The sequence below is a fragment of the Lolium rigidum genome, chromosome 1, assembly GCF_022539505.1.
Source record: "Lolium rigidum isolate FL_2022 chromosome 1, APGP_CSIRO_Lrig_0.1, whole genome shotgun sequence".
NCBI classification, from domain to species: Eukaryota; Viridiplantae; Streptophyta; class Magnoliopsida; order Poales; family Poaceae; genus Lolium; species Lolium rigidum.
Window position 1 is genome coordinate 4,366,928 of NC_061508.1, and position 21,073 is coordinate 4,388,000.

General features: G+C 44.1%; 2 protein-coding genes and 1 non-coding gene across 4 annotated transcripts; all 3 read left to right on the forward strand.

The window, feature by feature from the left end:
• Nucleotides 1-10,087: 10,087 nt before the first annotated feature.
• Nucleotides 10,088-20,970, forward strand: LOC124684836 (ATP-dependent 6-phosphofructokinase 3-like). Of its 2 annotated transcripts, XM_047219089.1 has the most exons (15): nucleotides 10,091-10,378; nucleotides 10,722-10,768; nucleotides 10,854-10,893; nucleotides 10,977-11,039; nucleotides 11,129-11,266; nucleotides 11,704-11,862; nucleotides 11,994-12,047; nucleotides 12,251-12,319; nucleotides 12,415-12,544; nucleotides 13,061-13,101; nucleotides 13,215-13,436; nucleotides 13,654-13,699; nucleotides 13,782-13,936; nucleotides 14,065-14,270; nucleotides 20,730-20,970. In XM_047219089.1, exons 1-14 carry the CDS (start codon nucleotides 10,091-10,093, stop codon nucleotides 14,236-14,238), a joined length of 1,626 nt encoding a protein of 541 aa, XP_047075045.1. In that variant the 3' UTR covers nucleotides 14,239-14,270; nucleotides 20,730-20,970. The 2 variants fall into 2 exon arrangements, with proteins under 2 accessions (XP_047075046.1, XP_047075045.1); XM_047219090.1 differs by lacking the exon at nucleotides 20,730-20,970 and having other exon boundaries at nucleotides 10,088-10,378; nucleotides 14,065-14,571.
• Nucleotides 15,067-15,219, forward strand: LOC124685626. The gene has a single exon (XR_006997599.1). It is a non-coding gene; the product is annotated as a U4 spliceosomal RNA (small nuclear RNA).
• Nucleotides 16,731-20,970, forward strand: LOC124684837 (ATP-dependent 6-phosphofructokinase 7-like). The gene is made up of 14 exons (XM_047219091.1): nucleotides 16,731-16,826; nucleotides 17,169-17,215; nucleotides 17,301-17,340; nucleotides 17,421-17,483; nucleotides 17,591-17,728; nucleotides 18,178-18,336; nucleotides 18,448-18,501; nucleotides 18,698-18,766; nucleotides 18,862-18,991; nucleotides 19,522-19,562; nucleotides 19,676-19,897; nucleotides 20,095-20,140; nucleotides 20,223-20,377; nucleotides 20,499-20,970. Exons 5-14 carry the CDS (start codon nucleotides 17,696-17,698, stop codon nucleotides 20,670-20,672), a joined length of 1,083 nt encoding a protein of 360 aa, XP_047075047.1. The 5' UTR covers nucleotides 16,731-16,826; nucleotides 17,169-17,215; nucleotides 17,301-17,340; nucleotides 17,421-17,483; nucleotides 17,591-17,695; the 3' UTR covers nucleotides 20,673-20,970.
• Nucleotides 20,971-21,073: the final 103 nt, after the last annotated feature.

Here is a 21,073-nt window from a genome sequence, read left to right on the forward strand (position 1 = left end):
CCCATGCAAAACCCATCATGTAATAAGAAATCCCTAAGGAACTCATACCAAGCACGTGGAGCTTGCTTGAGACCGTAGAGTGCCTTATGGAGTAAATACACGTGGTTGATTCGGCATGGGTCTTCGAAACCCGGGGGTTGAGCCACATATGCGGTTTCTTTTAGGGGACCATTCAAAAATGCACTTTTCACATCCATTTGATATAATTTGAAATTGTGGAAAGATGCAAATGCAAGCAAAAGACGAATAGCTTCAAGACTGGCTACCGGCGCAAAGGTATCCTCAAAGTCCATACCTTCTATTTGGGCAAACCCTTGCGCCACTAACCTTGCTTTGTTTCGTATAACAATGCCATTCTCATCTTGCTTGTTCTTGAATACCCATTTGGTCCCAATGACATTGATGCGATGATCCTTGGGTCTCTCAACTAGAGACCATACTTCATTACGAGTGAAACACTCCAATTCTTCTTGCATGGCAATTACCCAATCCGGATCAACCAAGGCTTCATGTACCTTGAGTGGTTCAAAACTAGACACAAAAGCATGATGTTGACAATAAGTGATAAGTAATGCATGGTGTCTACGAGTTACCACTCCTCTTGAGATGCTACCAAGGACTTGATCCACTTTCATGTCGCTTGCCCTTGTAGCGGCCTTGATCTTCCGGATGGTTCCTTCATGATCAATGAATTCATCTCTTGCTAGTACTTGATCATGAGGGACCATTTGAGCTTGATCATGAGTTGAGGATGTTTCTTGATCGTCATCATGATCTTGCTCCATGGAATGAGGATCTTCTTCTTGTTCTTCGGATTGTGACTCATCTTGAGTAGAGGATGGTTCTTGAGTTGCACATGATGGTTCGGCTTGAGTTGAGCTAGGCTCCACTTGTGGCGTGCTTGAAACATCTCCTCCATCATCTTGATCATCATTATGAACCTCCATGGGCCGGATGTGTCCAATGCCCATATGCTTGATGGCACTAGATGGATCATCATCATTACCCGCAACACATGGAACAACTTGCTCCACTCGGGAGCCATTATCCTCCAAGAACACCACATCACAAGATACTTCAATGGTCCCTGAGGATCGGTTGTAGTATCTATAGGCGTGAGAGTTCTCCGCATATCCAACAAATATACCCTCTATGGTTCTAGTTTCAAATTTACCGAGCTTCCCTTTGTTGTTCTTAACAAGGCATGTGCATCCAAAGACACGAATATATGTGACATTAGGCTTGTTACCGGTAAGGAGCTCGTATGGGGTTTTGTTGTGGAGGGGACGGAGGAAGAGCCGGTTGGAGTAGTGGACGGCCGTAGAGATGGCTTCTCCCCAAAAGTTGTGGGGTGAGTTGAATTCACTCAACATGGTTCTTGCCATCTCAATGATAGTCCTGTTCTTCCTTTCAACAACACCGTTTTGTTGAGGGGTATATGGCGCCGAAAACTCATGCTTGATGCCCTCATCATCAACAAACTCTTGCATAGTGTAGTTCTTGAACTCGGTGCCATTGTCGGTCCTAATTGCCTTGATCTCGGATTCATACATACGTTGAGCTTTCTTGGCGAAGGTGATGAACTCTCTATGGGTCTCGTCCTTAGTCTTGAGGAGAAAGACCCAAGAGTATCTTGAGTAATCATCAACAATGACAAGTCCATACTTGCTCCCACCAAGAGTATCATAATGTGATGGCCCAAAGAGATCCAAATGAAGGAGCTCCAAAGGCCTAGATGTGGAAACAATACTCTTGATGGGATGCTTCTTCTTGAGTTGCTTTCCGGCTACACATGCACTACAAACACGATCTTTCTCAAAAGAAACGCCGGTTAGTCCCACAATATGCTCACCCTTTAGGAGTTGTTTAAGATTTCTCATGTTAACATGACCAAGGCGGCGATGCCACAACCAACCTTCGTCATGCTTGGCCGCCATTAGACATGTGGAGAAGGAGGGGCTCTCTTCGAGAGGTCAACCACGTAAAGGTTGTTCTCCACATATCCAACAAGGACCAATTTGAGATTGTCACTCCTAAAGACTTGCACATAATATTTAGTGAAATATGAATTATAACCGGCATCGGCAAGATGATATATAGAAAGTAAGTTATAGCCAAGGTGTTCAACAAGCATAACCGTCTCAAGGCACAAGTCCTTAGAGATTGCTACCTTGCCATACCCAAGTACCTTTCCCTTTGAGTTGTCACCAAAGGTAATGCTTGACTTCTTGTTGATATCTTCAATGAATTGATCAAGCACACCTTTTCCTCCGGTCATATGATTGGTGCATCCACTATCAAACACCCATTTTGGACCACCAGAGGAATACCCCTACAAAATCAAGTAGAGGATTTAGGAACCCATCGATTAATGGGTTCCTTTGCAATGGCAACAATATCTTTTGGTACCCAAATTGAGTACCCTCTATAAGCATAGCCATTAGGGGGGCCAACATAGTTAGCATAAACATCACCATAATAATCAACAAATAATGCATAGTGATCGTTTAGCTCCGTGCGGTCACCACTAGTGGCTTTGCCCTTGAGGCTTTGCCATTATTAGTGACCTTCTTGTTCTTATCTTGAGCGGGTTTCTCCTTCTTGTAGTTGTTCTTCTTGTGAGACTTGGGAACATATCCAAGTCCATACTTTTGATTGTTTGACCTTTGCTTACTCAAGAGGTCATCCAATCCCATCTTGTTCTTGGCGGTGGTGAACTTTGCAAGTTCCTTTGTTAACCTAACATTTTCCTCAAGAATAGATGCATGCTCACAAGAGGATTCATTAGGATGGTAGTCGAGACCATATTTAGTCACCAAGGATTCAAGATATGCATTGGTCTCAACATGCAAAGAGAGTTCCTCTTGTAAACGAACATGTTCCTCAACAAGCTTAGCATGCTCACTAGTAAAAGATGTAGGGGGACTAGCATGCTTTTCAACAACAATGGGATCCTTCATTGATTCAAGTGCTTTCATGTAGGTTTCTTGAAGTAGGTCATGGTTCTCTCCAAGTTTCTTGAGCTCATCCTTTACAAGCTTGTTAGCTCTTTCAAGGTGGTCAAGATCCCTAGTGAGAGAAGCATGAGCAACTTCAAGTTCCTCCTTTGAGGAATGGAGCACTTGAGTCAAAGATTGAGCCCTATCAATAGTTTCTAGGTCCTTAACTTTATCAAGTTCATAGGTTTCAATTTGTTGCTTAAGGCCTTGAGATATGCACCTTTCGGTTTTTAGCTCTTGTCTTAGGAGATTGAATCTCCGTTCCTTTTCATCCAATTGATATTCTAATTCCTCAATGGACTCATCCTTTTCTTTGAGAGAGTCCATCAAGAAATCAAACTTGACAAGAGCTTTACCACGAAGGGTGCATCTAACATTGTAAAGTTCCTTAAGCACATTTAGTTCATCTTGATTTTCATTTTCATTATCAAGAACACTAGATAGGGAAGGTGGAGGTTCCATTACCTTGGTTTCCCTTGCCATAAGACAAGAGCCAACGATTGTAGAGGAGGAAGAGTCATCGGAGTCATCCTCTTGAGTAATTCTTGCCATGAAGGAGGAACCAATATCATTCTCCGTGGAGTAGTCCTTGGAGTAGTCATATGTGAAGAGTGACCCGGGCTTGGAATAAGCCAAACCGGCCACCCCGGCCTCCTTCTCCTCATCTTCTTCCTCATCATCGGACAAGTACTCGGCTCCAACAAAAGCTCTTCCCTTGTTCTTCTTGAATCGATCATTGATTGGGTTTGGCTTCAATCTTGGCTTGACCCCTTTGATGAATCTTGGCTTGTCTACCCTTTTCTCATAAGGGCACTCATTTGCAAAGTGGCTATCTTCATCACAATTGTAGCAAGTTCTCTTCTTCTTCTTGTCATTGAGAAGCGTAGGAAACTTTCCCTTGTACTTCTTGGCAAAGAAGGCAAAGTCGGTGACGATGTCACTAGTTGAAGTCATCTCCTCATCTTCTTCAATTTCATATTCTTCTTCTCCTCCATGGTCAGCTCTAGCCTTGAGGGCAAGGTTGTGTGACGCTTCATGATTGTGTGAGGCTTCATCAACACGGTTCATTGCCTTGAGCCTCTTCCCGGCTTTGGCCATGTTTTCATTGGCGGCCACATAGGAGACTAGATCATCGGAGTTGAGATCGGCACTCTTGGTCATGATTTGCAAGTTGAGTCCAAGGTTGGTATCTTCTTGTTTGACGGCAATCATAGCAATGACCTTGGATTTTATGAAGGCTTCGTTCATCTCGAATCCGTCATTGTACTTCTCAAGCACCAAGACCCTTGACCCTTACTTTCGCAGCACCAAGCCTAGCATAGGCATCGAATACGGATTCTCCATCTCGAATCATGAACTGGTAGGCCTCTTGCTTTGCAGGCTCATAGAGAGATGATTGGATCAAATCGGTTCCCTCTTGGAGTACTACGATCCGATCCCACAACTCTTTAGCGGAGACAATGTCATCAACTTGATCTAGAAGCTTGCGGTTGATGCCACTTCTAATCTTGTCACGTGCGGATGCATTGAGTTGACGGTTGTAGAACTCGGTGGAGGACAACCGAGTAGGATCTTGTGGCTCCCGATGTCCATGAACAATGAGTTCCCATAGCTCCACACTGCGGCTGCGAATATGAGATTCCATAGCAGATTTCCAATGAGGAAAGTGAGTTCCATCGTAATGGGGAACGGTCCCACTATGGTTTATATGAGGCATGGGTGAAGTGTTTCTGGGATAGCTATGGTCAACCTCATGGAAGGATTCTTTAGAAGCCGAAGCCCCACTAAGAGTTCCACCCGCGGTTAGGTTCTTAAGCATGGCAGTCATTTCGTCATTTGGTTTTGTAGCTCATCCTCCTTTTTCTTCTTCTCGGCATCATATGCCAAGAATCTAGATTTCATCTCTTTAACCGAAAGGTTAGAGTCTTCATCTAGACCCTCGAAGAGTTTATCCATCTCACTCTTAAGGCGGTGAAGCCCTTAATAAGAGTCCAGGCTCGATACCAATTGAAAGTATAGAGATGGTAAACCTAGAGGGGGGTGAATAGGTTTCTACAAATTTTAATTCTTTCTTTGCAATATTAGGCTTTGCGGAATATAAAGATGAGCCTAATGCAAACTAGGTGAAGCAATCTATATGAGGATACAACTAACTCAAGCACGAAGGCTCTCACGAGCAGCTAAATCACAAGTAAGGAGTTCGGTTAGAGATAACCGATAGCACGCGGAGACGAGGATGTATTCCCGTGTTCCCTTGCTTTGCAACAAGGTACGTCACGTTTGGAGGAGTGGAGGTCCCACGAAGGATTCCCCGCGCCACGAAGGCTCACCCTATTCTCCGGAGCCTATCCCACAAAGGAATAGCTCACTCACTTGTGGTAGACTTTGAGGTAGCCTCCAAACCTTCACAATCTTGCCCGGAGCAAATCCACAACTCGGATGCTTCCGGACTCCTCTTGCCCACCTAGGGTTTCCAAGGAACCCTAGGAAGCAAGCTTCTCAATGAATACAAGGGGGAATGAGATTTGGCTTGGTAGAACGGTAGATCGGGTCCTCCTCTAGTGATTCCCTGGAGGGATTTGAGTTTGGGTGGAGGAGGAGGGAGATCTGAGGCTTTTGGTGTTTCTAGCAATGGAGTAGGAGAGAGAGAGCTCAAGAACAGTTCATAGTATGTTGCCTGACCCTTCCAAGGTAGAAGAAGGGGTATATATAGTGTTCTTCAAAATCTGGCCGTTGTCACTTGCCACATCGCCAGTTTCTTCGAGAAATCCGGCCAACCGGATTTGGCGCCGGACAGGCCGGTCCACAGCCCGGTCAGACCGGGCCACAGACCGGGCCGGCCGGTTTGCAACCGGAGCTGGGACCGGGACTTGACCGGGCAGGCTTCTGGGCTTACTGGATGTCGCCCGGATGTCACAGGCGCAGAACCCGGTCGCTGACCGGGCTGCTCGGTCTGGCGCCCGGTCAGACCGGGCCGTGGACCGGAGCGGCCGGTTCGAAACCGGGCTGGTGACCGGAACTTGACCGCGCAGGCTTCTGGGCTTACTGGAACCTGCCCGGATGGCACAGGCGCAGAACCCGGTCGCCGACCGGGCTGCCCGGTGCCAGGGCCGGTCAGACCGGATCTGTGACCGGCCTGGCTCAGAAAAACTAGCTGATTTTTCGTCGAATTGGGGGGGTCTCCCGTTGCCTTTTGTTCCATTGCTACACCATCATACCTCTTTGGCTAATACCCGAAAGTCATCTTGTAGGCATGTATTAGTCCAAATACTCTAGCACGGTGTCATAGATACCAAAATAATGGATAAGGGTAAAATACCCTTACAGTTAGAGTACCCGCTACCAGTCGTTGACAACAACAAACACCTCTCAAAATATTACTTTTATTCTCTTTATGTGATTTCAAAATTGAAAAAGCTCTAGCACATGATTTAATCCCTGCTTCCCTTTGCGAAGGGCCTTTCTTTTACTTTATGTTGAGTCAGTAAACCTATTCCCCTCCATCTTAAGCAAGCATTTGAGTTGTTGTGATCAAACTATTATATTGTGATTTGCTTCATTATGTCTTTTATTCTTCCTTGTTTAGTACAAGTTTTATCTGAATGAATATAGCTTTGAAAGTTATCAATGATCATTATGATTGAGTATGCAAGATGAGCCATATAAACTTTAACATGAGAGCGCTCGCTCAATAGATAAGTATAATCACGTTAACCGTTCTCTCGACCAAGAACAAAGTTTGCCATCACCAATTATGATTTCTTATGCACCTTTATTTGTGATTACCTTATACTTGTTTCAAGTTGAGTTATATGAGGAAGTTGTTTACTAGAATGTCTTGTGTGAATGAATATGATGCTTCTTGTCCGTATTTGATTTATCGACTCTTTACTCCATAAACATGTGGTCCCGTTTACCGAGTTCAGCTTCGCTTGGGGACAAGCGAAGTCTAAGCTTGGGGGAGTTGATACGTCCAATTTGCATCACTATTTTATATCATAATTTGTTGTTATTCATTGATATATTTCATATTTGGAGATGATACTTATGTTATTTCATCTATTTTGCATGTTTCATGATTATTGGAGGATCGCGCACCGGAGCCGGGATTCTCGTCGGAAAAAGCACCGTCGAATGCAATATTTCGGAAGATCAACAATTGACGGGAATTATACGAAAAATCCTATTTTTCCGGATGACGAAGGGAGCCGGAAGGGGGAGCCGAGGAGGGCCGCCATGGGCCCCCTCACAGGCCGGCGCGGGCCCGCCCTGGCCGCGCCGCCCTATGAGGAGGGGGCCCACGGCCCCCTCTCGCCTCCTTTTCTTCGCGTACGCCTTCGTCCCGAAAACCTAAGCTCCGCAGGTACGTCGCGAAGAGTCACGGCCGCCTCGCGGGGCGGAGAACACCAGAGAGAAAACAGCTCTCCGGCAGGCTGAGATCTGCCGGGGAAATTCCCTCCCGGAGGGGGAATCGACGCCATCGTCACCGTCATCGAGCTGGACATCATCTCCATCACCATCACCATCATCTTCATCATCATCACCGCTGTCTCCACCGCTGCACCTCGTCACCGCTGTAACAATTTGGGTTTGATCTTGATTGTTTGATAGGGGAAACTCTCCCGGTGTTGATTTCTACTTGTTATTGATGCTATTGAGTGAAACCGTTGAACCAAGGTTTATGTTCAGATTGTTATTCATCATCATATCACCTCTGATCATGTTCCATATGATGTCTCGTGAGTAGTTCGTTTAGTTCTTGAGGACATGGGTGAAGTCTAAATGTTAGTAGTGAAGTATGGTTGAGTAATATTCAATATTATGATATTTAAGTTGTGGTGTTATTCTTCTAGTGGTGTCGTGTGAACGTCGACTACACGACACTTCACCTTTATGGGCCTAGGGGAATGCATCTTGTACTCGTTTGCCAATTGCGGGGTTGCCGGAGTGACGTAAACCCGAGCCCCCGTTGGTATATCGATGCAGGAGGGATAGCGAGGATCTCGGAGTTTAAGGTCCGTGGTTAGATTTATCTTAATTACTTTCTTGTAGTTGCGGATGCTTGCAAGGGGTATAATCACAAGTATGTATTAGTCCTAGGAAGGGCGGTACATTAGCATAGGTTCACCCACACAACACTTATCAAACAATGAAGATTAATTAGCCGTATGTAGCGAAAGCACTAGACTAAAATCCCGTGTGTCCTCAAGAACGTTTGGTCGTTATAAGTAAACAAACCGGCTTGTCCTTTGTGCTAAAAAGGATTGGGCCACTCGCTGCAATTATTACTCTCGCACTTTACTTACTCGTACTTTATTCATCTGTTACATCAAAACCCACTGAATACTTGTCTGTGAGCATTTACAGTGAATCCTTCATCGAAACTGCTTGTCAACACCTTCTGCTCCTCGTTGGGATCGACATTCTTACTTATCGAAGATACTACGATACACCCCCTATACTTGTGGGTCATCACTCATCATATCATGTATGTGCATGGTCATGCCCTCTCTATTTGTCAATTGCCCAACTGTAATTTGTTCAGCCAACATGCTATTTATCTTATGGGAGAGACACCTCTAGTGAACTGTGGACCCCGGTCCATTCTTTTACATCGAATACAATCTATCGCAATACTTGTTCTACTCGTTTTCTCGCAAACAATCATCATCCACACTATACATCTAATCCTTTGTTACAACAAGCCGGTGAGATTGACAACCTCACTCGTTTCGTTGGGGCAAAGTACTTTGGTTGTGTTGTGCAGGTTCCACGTTGACGCCGGAATCCCTGGTGTTGCGCCGCACTACATCCCGCCGCCATCAACCTTCGACGTGCTTCTTGGCTCCTACTGGTTCGATAACCTTGGTTTCGTACTGAGGGAAAACTTGCTGATGTGCGCATCATACCTTCCTCTTGGGGTTCCCAACGGACGTGTCATCTACGCGCATCAGTATGCATAGCCCAAATTTATATCTCATATTTTGCATAGCCTAAGTTCATATCTCGTAACACAAAACACGAATTTCGAACCTTGGTCGCAACACGAATTGGTCTCAGCGCTTGTTCTCCTCAACTTCTGCAAAAATTGAATGAAGAAAACAAGTCAGTACTACATCCTGGTACAGCAGAGGGGAGTCCGTCGCTCCGTACAGGAGAGAGGAGCCGCCGGTCGGTACAGGCGAGGGGAGGCCGCCGCCCGTCCGCCGCCCGTCGCTGACCTATTCCGGCCGCCTCTCTACCACCTGCGGCCGCCGACGGGAACCAGCTAGGGTTCGGGTCGCGCGGGGAGTGGGCACCCAGGGGGAAGGGAACCATGGGGAAGAGGGAGGGGAGGGGCGGAGGAGGACGGCCGGAGTGGGGACGGAGGGAGAGAGGATGGGCGGCGACGTACCTGGCGGCGTCGACGAGAACCGAGCGGGTGAGAATCTCGTACTACTTTTTTCGGGAGAGGAGAGCGACCCGTGCTCGATTCCGAGCGAATACGGAGGTGAAGAGCTCCGAATTGGGCCACGGCTAAAGTTGCCCCGCGCGGGCCTTTGCTTAGAATTGGGTAACAATTCCACACACCAATATCTATCACATCCAAACTGCAGAATTGGACCCTCAATTCTAGATTCCCCAATTCAGAGCCCAATTCATTGCAACCAAACACAACATTAGTGATATCCTGATGTATTTTTATTGAACAAAATAACACTCTTTCATATGTACTTTGAAGTAAAATAACACTACTTCTTAGTTGATTAGAACTTATGGCTACATTACTGTCTCACTTTTACGTCTGCGCCGGGACGCACCGGGTCATCTAGTTCGTTGAATAGACGAGCCGCATTTTGCTTGGAGCAAAGACGGGCCCACATGCAGCTTGGCCCAGCCGACAAGTGTCCGTCCTCCAATACTCCTGTTCCTTTCCCGTGCGGCCGTTTCCCCCCACCTCTCCGCAGAACCAGTCTCGCCTCCGCTATCCTCCCTCCCCGGTCGCCGTCAGCCCACCGTCGTCGCCACGCGCCGCCGTCGCCATCACCGCCCCGCCACAAAACAGCAACCCCATCCGAAAATGGAGCCCTCCCCCGCAGCCGCTTTCCCCCATGGCGCCGTCGTCGCCGATCGACGCCGCCGCTGCTGATCCCGACCCGCCCCCAAGCCGGCCCACCGACGCCCCCGCCCCCATCACCGTCCCGAGCCCGCGGGACCACCTGCACCACCTTCTCGACCGCCGCGACACGCCGCGAGGGACCGCGTGGGAGCCCGAGAGGGCGATGGACGGGACGGCGGCGGCTCCGGCGGCCAAGCCCGAGGCGAAGCTGGTGGCCGGCGATGCCGGGTACGTCCTCGAGGACGTCCCGCACGTGTCCGACTACCTCCCCGATCTCCCGGTGAGTGCCCGGCCCAGAGTGCGTGCGTGCCTGCCTCGTGGATCGATCTGGGCATCGGTCACTCGCCGCTGCGCTAGATCGCTAGTGATTGGATGTGGGATCAATGTGGCCATGTGCGAGAACGTGGAATCTGATAATGATTCCGGGGGATCTTAAGCTCTTGCTGGCACTTCTCATTAAATACTACTACCTTTTGTTGGTTAAGTTGTATTTGCGTCATGGCATTGGCATGGTTACTTTTGGACTTTTTGAACAGTGATGGCCCTTTCCAAGTGTCGCCGAACTTAACCTTTTTGCTACTCTGTGATCATGGTGACCTGTTTTATTTTGCTTGGTTTGACAGACCTACCCAAATCCACTGCAAGATAACCCTGCATACTCGGTTGTCAAGTAAGATTGAACTTTGCTAACTTAATTTACTTCCATGTTTTGTTCTCATGTATGTTAGTAACTCGACAATAAACTTTATTTGCAGGCAATACTTCGTAGACCCGGATGATACAGTCTGCCAGAAGGTAAATTATTTAGTAATTTGTCATGAACTTTTAGTTGAGAGAGTCTTCGCTGTGATTTCATGAATTTACATTGTTCAATGCAGATTGTTGTTCACAAGGGCGGCTCAAGAGGAAACCACTTCCGCCGCGCTGGACCTCGCCAAAGGGTATGTCCCGTCGTGTTTCGTATGATGACGTATGCAACCTACAATGAGAAGAAAAGGGTTTTCTCTAACCTCGGTTTTGTCTCCGTCAGGTCTATTTTGAATCTGATGAGGTCCATGCATGCATTGTCACCTGCGGAGGACTGTGCCCTGGACTTAATACTGTGATTAGGGAAATTGTATGTGGCTTATCTGACATGTATGGTGTCACCAAGATACTTGGAATTCAGGTAATACATTACTCATTATATGGCACCACAAGACCCACATAGAGCCCCCAGGGATTCCTCAGATTACTTATTTCCTCAACTTCCAGTGTGTCCATCCTGAAATAACTGCTGTGCACCTAATTTATTTCTGTTACAACTGCCCAGTTACAGAAATCTTGATATCGACGAAAATTCATCATGCACAAGTTAAGTATGGCTAATGTGCATCTGTTCCAGTTTAGGGATTCAGTAAACTATGCCTAGTAATCACTGTACCAAATTTGTCTCCTGTATATAGCGAGCTCGTTTCACTTAGAAGTACTAGTGCACTGCAAGCTTTTTATACGCAGGAGTAGGAGATTGCAGAACAGGAACAGCAATTGCCTCACAAGAAACTAAGATGTCGCTGTTATTATATTGGTGCTCTGTCTTCTAACATTTCGATTATCGCTCTGCAGGGTGGCTATAGAGGTTTCTATGCTCGCAACACCATCAACTTGACTCCGAAGAGTGTAAATGACATTCACAAAAGGGGTGGAACTATTCTTGGCTCGTCACGAGGAGGCCATGACACTATGAAGATTGTTGACAGCATTCAGTACCGTGGTATTAATCAGGTGAAGTGAAGAAAGGCTATTTCTACTGATTTGCCTTCTGCCATTTAGGAATTAGGACCACTTTGTTCTTTCCTTGGAATCATAAACTTAAGATATCTTACCCTTGCACATTCTTTTTGTTTTTCGTCCAGGTCTATGTAATTGGTGGTGATGGTAGTCAAAGGGGTGCAGGAGTCATTTTTGAAGTAAGCACAATCATAGATCAGTCGAGAGTGCTTCTTAAGCTGATCGACTTATAGCTTTCACTCTCAGCATTTGGTCGGTTATAATATATTTATAGCTTATAATGTGAACCAAACGTGTACTGATATTCAATTAACTTATATATTGCTGTAAAAGTTTGCTGAAACATGGTTGTAAGTGCGCTATCTACCTATTTTTAATGCAGGAGGTTAGAAAGCGTGGTCTCAAAGTTGCAGTTGCTGGCATTCCGAAGACTATTGATAACGATATCCCTGTAATACTCTGTTCCATGTTATAGCGACAGTGTGGTGAAAAATCACATACTTCCCTGTGTATGCCAACCTGAATCCGTTGCTACCCTTATTTCAGGTAATCGATAAGTCATTTGGTTTCGATAGTGCGGTCGAGGAGGCTCAACGTGCAATAAATGCCGCTCACGTGGAAGCTGGAAGTGCTGAGAATGGCATAGGACTTGTAAAGCTAATGGGTCGATACAGTGGTAAGTATCTACTATCTCATTGTAGACAATATGACATGCTATTAGCCCATTCTATCCTTTCACACATTGGCCTAAAAAGTTTGTCCGATAATATTTATTCTGAAAGCAGCATCACTAAAGAAATTCTGGCGCTTCTATTGGAACTCTTAGATATATTGCTGTTATTAACAGTGAAGTTCCAGTATTGCTTATTGCTGTTACATCCTACCATGTTCAGTTTTTTGACTATACGAATTGAAATTTAGATGCATGTCTTGTGGCGCTACAGCTAATCGTTGCATATCATCTTCATGCTTTTTCAAGGAAAAACATATTGCAATAGCTGACTTATTTAAGCTTATTGGGTTGTGATTGTTGGCAACATTTGGCTTGTTTCCCTTGTTTGAGAGCGCAACACTTTAAGTTTGAACCAGACATGCCTACAGGCTGTAGCAACTTCCAGAGTAATAATGTGTAAGCCATTTACTCGTTCTTCTAGACCGCACTTTTGATTCAGTGATATTCTTAATGTTGCAGGTTTCATTGCACATTATGCCACTCTTGCGAGCAGAGATGTGGTATGTTAACATTTCCAGCACGATGAAAACATTTAAGTGCACCTTCATGTTTGCACTCGAGATAAGGGTTCAATTTAGTTCAGTTGAGCTAACAAACATTCCCTATGCATCAGGATTGTTGTTTAATTCCAGAGTCACCTTTCTACCTGGAAGGTGAAGGTGGACTTTTCAGATATATAGAAAAGCGGCTGAAGGACAATGGCCACATGGTCATTGTCGTTGCTGAGGGTGCAGGACAGAAACTTATTGCCGAAAACATGAAGGCAATGGGGCAAGACGCATCTGGCAATGCACTGCTTCTTGATGTTGGTCTTTGGTTATCTCAGAAGATAAATGTGAGACTCTTGGAAATTAACTTTGTATCTTCCGTTTGTCTACATCATTGCATTTGACATTTTACATCCTTTGGCTCATTGCATATGGCATTTTACACCTTTGGCTCATTCCTACGTCAGATAACATCATTTCTACTGTATGCATCATTACATGTCTCATTGAAAGCTGTGATAGAAGTGCTTCTTAATTGGGTTTTTTTTTCCTTCCAAATCTCAGGAGCATTTCAAGAAAAACAAGACAACCATAAATCTGAAGTACATAGGTCAGTGTTTTCTTGTTTCTCAAACTTTCTCAGTTTGACAATAAATCAGTAACTAATTTCAGGCACTGTGCTTTTGATGCAGATCCTACGTACATGATACGCGCCATTCCTAGCAATGCATCTGATAATGTCTATTGCACACTGCTGGCTCACAGTGTGGTCCATGGAGCCATGGCTGGATACACTGGTTTCACCGTTGGCCAAGTAAATGGTCGTCATTGCTATATTCCCTTTTATGTAAGTCACTCTCGACAGGATGGTTGAACCAAGTGTTACTTCATTTAGAATTACATACGTACTTAAATTTAAAACTGATATGTTGTTGTCCTCAATAACTGATTCTTTGGTTCACTGGTAAACTCCAGAGGATCACAGAAAAGCAGAACAAAGTCTCCATAACTGATAGGATGTGGGCGAGGCTTCTCTCCTCCACCAACCAGCCGAGCTTCCTCAGCAAGCAGGATGTTGAAGACGCGAAGGTGGAAGATGAGAGAACAGCCAAGCTTCTGGATGGCTCGCCTTCGAACCCCAAGGCTTGAAATGGCGTGAAGGGAGGTCACTACGGCTACTGGTAGCTTATGGGCAGATGTATTAGTACTCACTAGCAGTATTTGTTAGTAATGGCAAACTCATGATTTGGTTATTCCACTCCAAATTCCAGTGCTGAATAGATGTTTCCTTTAGCACTGGTTTTTTTCTTTTTCTTATTTGAGATTTTCCTTTAGCACGTAGTTGGCTCGGAAACTTGTGCGCAAAACCAGGCAAACTTTGGAAGGTTTCAGATATCCAATTTGTGAATAAAAATAATGCATTGAGACATTGTTGTGTTTTAACCTGGGCTATATTTGCGTTATACGGCCTGGCTTTGTTCATGATGATACTTCTCCTTTTCTATTTAGTTTTCATGAATTTACTCTTGAGCATGGTCAAAATTCCCTTATAGCGACGAATCCGATGATCAGTACCTGTGAACTGATGGAGTGCGTATTTTTCAAATGATTTTCTTGAAATATGATTACATGAATATAAACCGCATGGATAATACTGTAGTACGTCTTTTGCTGCTGCCAAGTAGTATCGCGTTAATGGCTCAAACATAATCTGCCATAAAAAAAAATAGGGAAACGTAATCTGCATAAACAATTGAGCCTGCCACGCAGACGCAATCTCGTAACTGGGCCGAAGCTCTTTCCGTGCAGCACCAAGAAAGAAACGCAAGCGAAGAAGCGGCCCACGCGCGGCTGCCGTCCAAGTGGTACACGAATGCCTCATTGCTGGTCGTCTAATTAGTCCCACCTCGGCAACGGAGCAGAGTGCCAGGGAAGGGAGCGGCTATAAAAGGAGGAGGTGGGCTACCGTTTGAAAGCATCTTTGCGCTTGGGGCAATGACGCAGCTAGTGAGGTAATACCGAGGCGCGTCAATTGCTGGTTGAAAACTATTTCCAAACCCCCTCTTTGGCCCTCACGGGTCACTGAGAATTTCTGGAAGGGCTCCCTCTCCTTCGGGTGAGGGGAAAGCCCTACAAATTCAAATCCAAAGTTCCGTACGGTGTGCATACACTTTTTGCAATATGATATCAAGACAACTTTATTTCCAGCACCACCTTATTTACAACCCTACAAATTCAAACTAAATTTTCTAAAAGGGAAGCCTAATGATAACTTGGTAATTGTTTTTTGGGAAAATTTGCTATAGGACACCGTTATTTTCTGGCGTTCGCCAAAACACACTGCTCGATTGTCTCTTTGCCAGATACCATTACAATTTCGTGGCACATTTGCCGGAACACACCACCTAGCCGAAAACGGAAAGTTTTGCACTTTTATCTGAGATGACTGGTTTTGAAGACAAAATGCAAAACTTTCCGTTTTCGGCCAGGTGGTGTGTTCCGGCAAATGTGCCACATAATTGTAATGGTACATGGCAAAGACACAATCGAGCGGTGTGTTTTGGCAAACGCCAGAAAATAACGGTGTCCTGTAGCAAATTTTCCCTTGTTTTTTTCGTGGGCTTTATCGCCTCTTTTTACCCAAGGCAAATACTACTGCCTTTTTGTACGGTATCTTTGAGAAAATATAATTACTCCACTTCGTTTCTTTTATCCAGGAAAATTTTGTTCCCTACTTCTAAGGTAACCTATATTAGTTACTTACTCCACCGTACCTGAGCAAAATTCTACGGTCTTTTTTCATAGCAATACTGGAAACAAAAAAAAATACTCCGGTGCTGCCTAGCCAGGGAAAAAACAACTATTGTCTCTATGGTATCTATGAAAAATACTTGCACCGACATTCACCACCTACTTCGGCCGGAGCGTGTTGTATTAATTAAGCTTATAGCTACATTTTATCTTGAAAGCATGATGTTATGTAACATAAATAGTTGATATCACAACTATCCCTCTCTTTATTTAATGACATGTCATGCCATCAAAATGCCTAGACAATGCATTTAGTTGCATATTACTACCTTAGTCACTCCACTATGAGTAGTCGAATAATACTACTCTCTCTATTCGAAATTACCCTGCATTCTGAATTTAGTCAAAGACAAACTTTGTAAAATTTGACCAAGTATTTACAAAATAAAATCAATATTTATGTAGTGAATACATATATCGTGAAAACATATTGTAGATGTTGATAATTTTTTCTGCTCCTTTCGACCCATATTTACTTGTCACAAGTATGGATGTATCTAAAACAAAAATATATCTATATACGAGACAATTATTATAGATCGAAGGGAGTACATGTTTAGTCAAAGTTTATCAATTTGATTTTGACTAAACTTAAAATACATGGTAATTATGGACACACAAAGAGTATATTACCTTAGGTAAAATTATGAAAAACTCATGTGCTGCAGCTCAATTATTCCGCCAACCGTGGTGAACGGAGAAATCCTTCGCCAAAATTTTGGTTGTGCCAGGATTTTGGCAGGGCTGACCAGGGCGTGAACCAGATGCACTGTTATGAGTATACTTTATGGGTATGCCAACAACATGGTCTAGATCTGGCGATGGACGGGACGGCGGCCAAGCCCGAGGCGAAGCTGGTGGCCGGCGAGGCCGGGTACGTCCTCGAGGACGTCCCGCACGTGTCCGACTACCTCCCCGATCTCCCGGTGAGTGCCTGTCCCGGAGTGTTTGCGTGCGTGCCTCGTGGATCGATCTGGGGATTGATCACTCGCCGCTGCGCTAGATCGCTAGTGATTGGCTGTGGGATCAATGTGGCCATGTGAGAGAACGTGGGATCTGATAATGATTCCGGGGGATCTTAAGCTCTTGCTGGCACTTCTCATTAAATACTACTACCTTTTGTTGGTTAAGTTGTATTTGCGTCATGGCATTGGCATGGTTACTTTTGGACTTTTGAACAGTGATGGCCCTTTCCAAGTGTCGCCGAACTTAACCTTTTTGCTACTCTGTGATCATGGTGACCTGTTTTATTTTGCTTGATTTGACAGACCTACCCAAATCCACTGCAAGATAACCCTGCATACTCGGTTGTCAAGTAAGATTGAACTTTGCTAACTTAATTTACTTCCATGTTTTGTTCTCATATATGTTAGTAACTCGACAATAAACTTTATTTGCAGGCAATACTTCGTAGACCCGGATGATACAGTCTGCCAGAAGGTAAATTATTTAGTAATTTGTCATGAACTTTATTTGAGAGTCTTCGCTATGATTTCATGAATTTTCATTGTTCAATGCAGATTGTTGTTCACAAGGGTGGCTCAAGAGGAAACCACTTCCGCCGCGCTGGACCTCGCCAAAGGGTATGTCACGTTGTGTTTTGTATGATGATGCGTTGTGTTTCGTATGATGATGTATGCAACCTACAATGAGAAGCGGTTTTCTCTAACCTCAGCTTTGTCTCCGTCAGGTCTATTTTGAATCTGATGAGGTCCATGCATGCATTGTCACCTGCGGAGGACTATGCCCTGGACTCAATACCGTGATTAGGGAAATTGTATGCGGCTTATCTGACATGTATGGTGTCACCAAGATACTTGGAATTCAGGTAAGGCATTACTCATTATATGGCACCACAAGACCCACATAGAGCCCCCAGGGATTCCGCAGATTACTTATTTCCTGAACCTCCATTGTGTGCATCCTGAAATAACTGTTGTGCACTTAATATATTTCTGTTACAACTGCCCAGTTACATAAATCTTGATATCGACGAAAATGCATCATGCGCAAGTTAAGTACGGATAATGTGCATCCGTTCCAGTTTTGGGATTCAGTAAACTATGCCTAGTAATCACTGTACCAAATTTGTCTCCTTGGTTATTAATGTATATAGCGAGTTCTTTTCACTTAGAAGTACTAGTGCCCTGCAAGCTTTTTATACGCAAGAGTAGGAGATTGTAAAACAGGAACAGCAATTGCCTCACAAGAAACTAAGATGTCCCTGTTATTATATTGGTGATCTGTCTTCTAACATTTTTGATTATCTCTCTGCAGGGTGGGTATAGAGGTTTCTATGCTCGCAACACCATCAACTTGACTCCGAAGAGTGTAAATGACATTCACAAAAGGGGTGGAACTATTCTTGGCTCGTCACGAGGAGGCCATGACACCATGAAGATTGTTGACAGCATTCAGTACCGTGGTATTAATCAGGTGAAGTGAAGAAAGGCCATTTCTGCTGATTTGCCTTCTGCCATTTAGGACCCCTTGGAATCATAAACCTAGATATCTTACCCTTGCACACTATTTTTGTTTTTTGTCCAGGTCTATGTAATTGGTGGTGACGGTAGTCAAAGGGGTGCAGGAGTCATTTTTGAAGTAAGCACAATTATAGATCAGTCGAGAGTGCTTCTTAAGCTGATCGACTTATAGCTTTCACTCTCAGCATTTGGTCAGTTATAATATATTTATAGCTTATAATGTGAACCAAACGTGTACTGATATTCAATTAACTGTATATATTGCTGTAAAAGTTTGCTGAAACATGATTGTAATCTACCTTATTTTAATGCAGGAGGTTAGAAAGCGTGGTCTCAAAGTTGCAGTTGCTGGCATTCCGAAGACTATTGATAACGATATCCCTGTAATACTCTGTTCCATGTTATAGCGACATTGTGGTGAAATATCACATACTTCCCTGTGTATGCCAACCTGAATCCATTGCTACCCTTATTTCAGGTAATTGATAAGTCATTTGGTTTCGATAGTGCGGTCGAGGAGGCTCAACGTGCAATAAATGCCGCTCACGTGGAAGCTGGAAGCGCTGAGAATGGCATAGGACTTGTAAAGCTAATGGGTCGATACAGTGGTAAATTTCTACTATCTCATTGTACACAATATGACATGCTATTAGCCCATTGTATCCTTTCCGCATTGGCCTAAAAAGTTTGTCCGGTAATATTTGTTCTGAAAGCAGCATCACTAAAGAAATTCTGGCGCTTCTATTGGAACTTTTAGATATATTGCCGTTATTAACAGTTTCCCATGAAGTTCTAGTATTGCTTGTTGCTGTTACAACCTTAATTACCATGTCAGTTTTTTGACTATATGAATTGAGATTTAGATGCATGTCTTGTGGTGCTAAAGCTAATCGTTGCATGTCATCTTCATGTTTTTTCAAGGAAAAACATATTGCAATAGCTGACTTATTTAAGCTTATTGGGTTGTGATTGTTGGCAACATTTGGTGTAGCAACTTCCAGAGTAATAGTGTGTAACACTTAAAGTTTGAACCAGACATGCCTACATGCTGTAGCAACTTCCAGAGTAATAATGTGTAAGCCATTTACTCGTTCTTCTAGACCATACTTTTGATTCAGTGATATTCTTAATGTTGCAGGTTTCATTGCACATTATGCCACTCTTGCGAGCAGAGATGTGGTATGTTAACATTTCCAGCACGATGAAAACATTTAAGTGTACCTTCATGTTTGCACTCATGATAAGGGTTCAATTTAGTTCAGTTGAGCTAACAAACATTCCCTATGCATCAGGATTGTTGTTTAATTCCAGAGTCACCTTTCTACCTGGAAGGTGAAGGTGGACTTTTCAGATATATAGAAAAGCGGCTGAAGGACAATGGCCACATGGTCATTGTCGTTGCTGAGGGTGCAGGACAGAAACTTATTGCCGAAAACATGAAGGCAATGGGGCAAGACGCATCTGGCAATGCACTGCTTCTTGATGTTGGTCTTTGGTTATCTCAGAAGATAAATGTGAGACTCTTGGAAATTAATTTTGTATCTTCCGTTTGTCTACATCATTGCATTTGACATTTTACGTCCTTTGTCTCATTGCATTTGGCATTTTACACCTTTGGCTCATTTCAGATAACACCATTTGTACTGTATGCATCATTACATGTCTGTGATAGAAGTGTTTCTTAATCGGGTTTTTTTCTTCCAAATCTCAGGAGCATTTCAAGAAAAACAAGGCAACCATAAATCTGAAGTACATAGGTCAGTGTTATCTTGTTTCATGAACTTGCTCAGTTTGACAATAAGTCAGTAACTAATTTCAGGCACTGTGCTCTTGATGCAGATCCTACGTACATGATACGCGCCATTCCTAGCAATGCATCTGATAATGTCTATTGCACACTTCTGGCTCACAGTGTGGTCCATGGAGCCATGGCTGGATACACTGGCTTCACCGTTGGCCAAGTAAATGGCCGTCATTGCTATATTCCCTTTTATGTAAGTCACCCTCGACAGGACGGTTGAATCAAGTGTTAGTTCATTTAGAATTACATATTTGAATTTAAAACTGATCTGTTGTCCTCAATAAATGATTCTTTGGTTCACTCACAAACTCCAGAGGATCACAGAAAAGCAGAACAAAGTCTCCATAACTGATAGGATGTGGGCGAGGCTTCTCTCCTCCACCAACCAGCCAAGCTTCCTCAGCAAGCAGGATGTTGAAGATGCGAAGGTGGAGGATGAGAGAACAGCCAAGCTTTTGGATGGCTCGCCCTCGAACCTCAAGGCTTGAGATAAAGTCGCATCTTCCAACTCTAATGGCGTGAAGGGAGGTCACTACGGCTACTTGGTAGCTTATGGGCAGATGGATTAGTACTCACTAGCTGTATTTGTTAGTAATGGCAAACTCATGATTTGGTTATTCCACTCCAAATTCCAGTGCTGAATAGATGTTTCCTTTAGCACTGGTTTATCTTTTTCTTATTTGAGATTTTCCTTTAGCACGTAGTTGGCTCGGAAACTTGTGCGCAAAACCAGGCAAACTTTGGAAGGTTTCAGATATCCAATTTGTGAATAAAAACAATGCATTGTGACATTGTTGTGTTTTAACCTGGGCTATATTTGCATTGTGCGGCCCGGCTTTGTTCATGACGATACTTCTCCTTTTCTATTTATATAGTTGTCATGAATTTA

Excerpts from the sequence above, each read along its gene's own strand:
- LOC124684836 (XM_047219090.1), top strand. The coding sequence starts at position 10,091 with ATGGCGCCGTCGTCGCCGATCGACGCCGCCGCTGCTGATCCCGACCCG. Across the intron at positions 10,769-10,853 it reads CCTGCATACTCGGTTGTCAA|GCAATACTTCGTAGACCCGG; the intron begins GTAAGATTGAAC and ends CTTTATTTGCAG. Across the intron at positions 13,102-13,214 it reads CTCTTGCGAGCAGAGATGTG|GATTGTTGTTTAATTCCAGA; the intron begins GTATGTTAACAT and ends CCTATGCATCAG.
- LOC124684837 (XM_047219091.1), top strand. The coding sequence starts at position 17,696 with ATGTATGGTGTCACCAAGATACTTGGAATTCAG. Across the intron at positions 18,502-18,697 it reads GTGCAGGAGTCATTTTTGAA|GAGGTTAGAAAGCGTGGTCT; the intron begins GTAAGCACAATT and ends ATTTTAATGCAG. Across the intron at positions 19,898-20,094 it reads GGTTATCTCAGAAGATAAAT|GAGCATTTCAAGAAAAACAA; the intron begins GTGAGACTCTTG and ends TCCAAATCTCAG.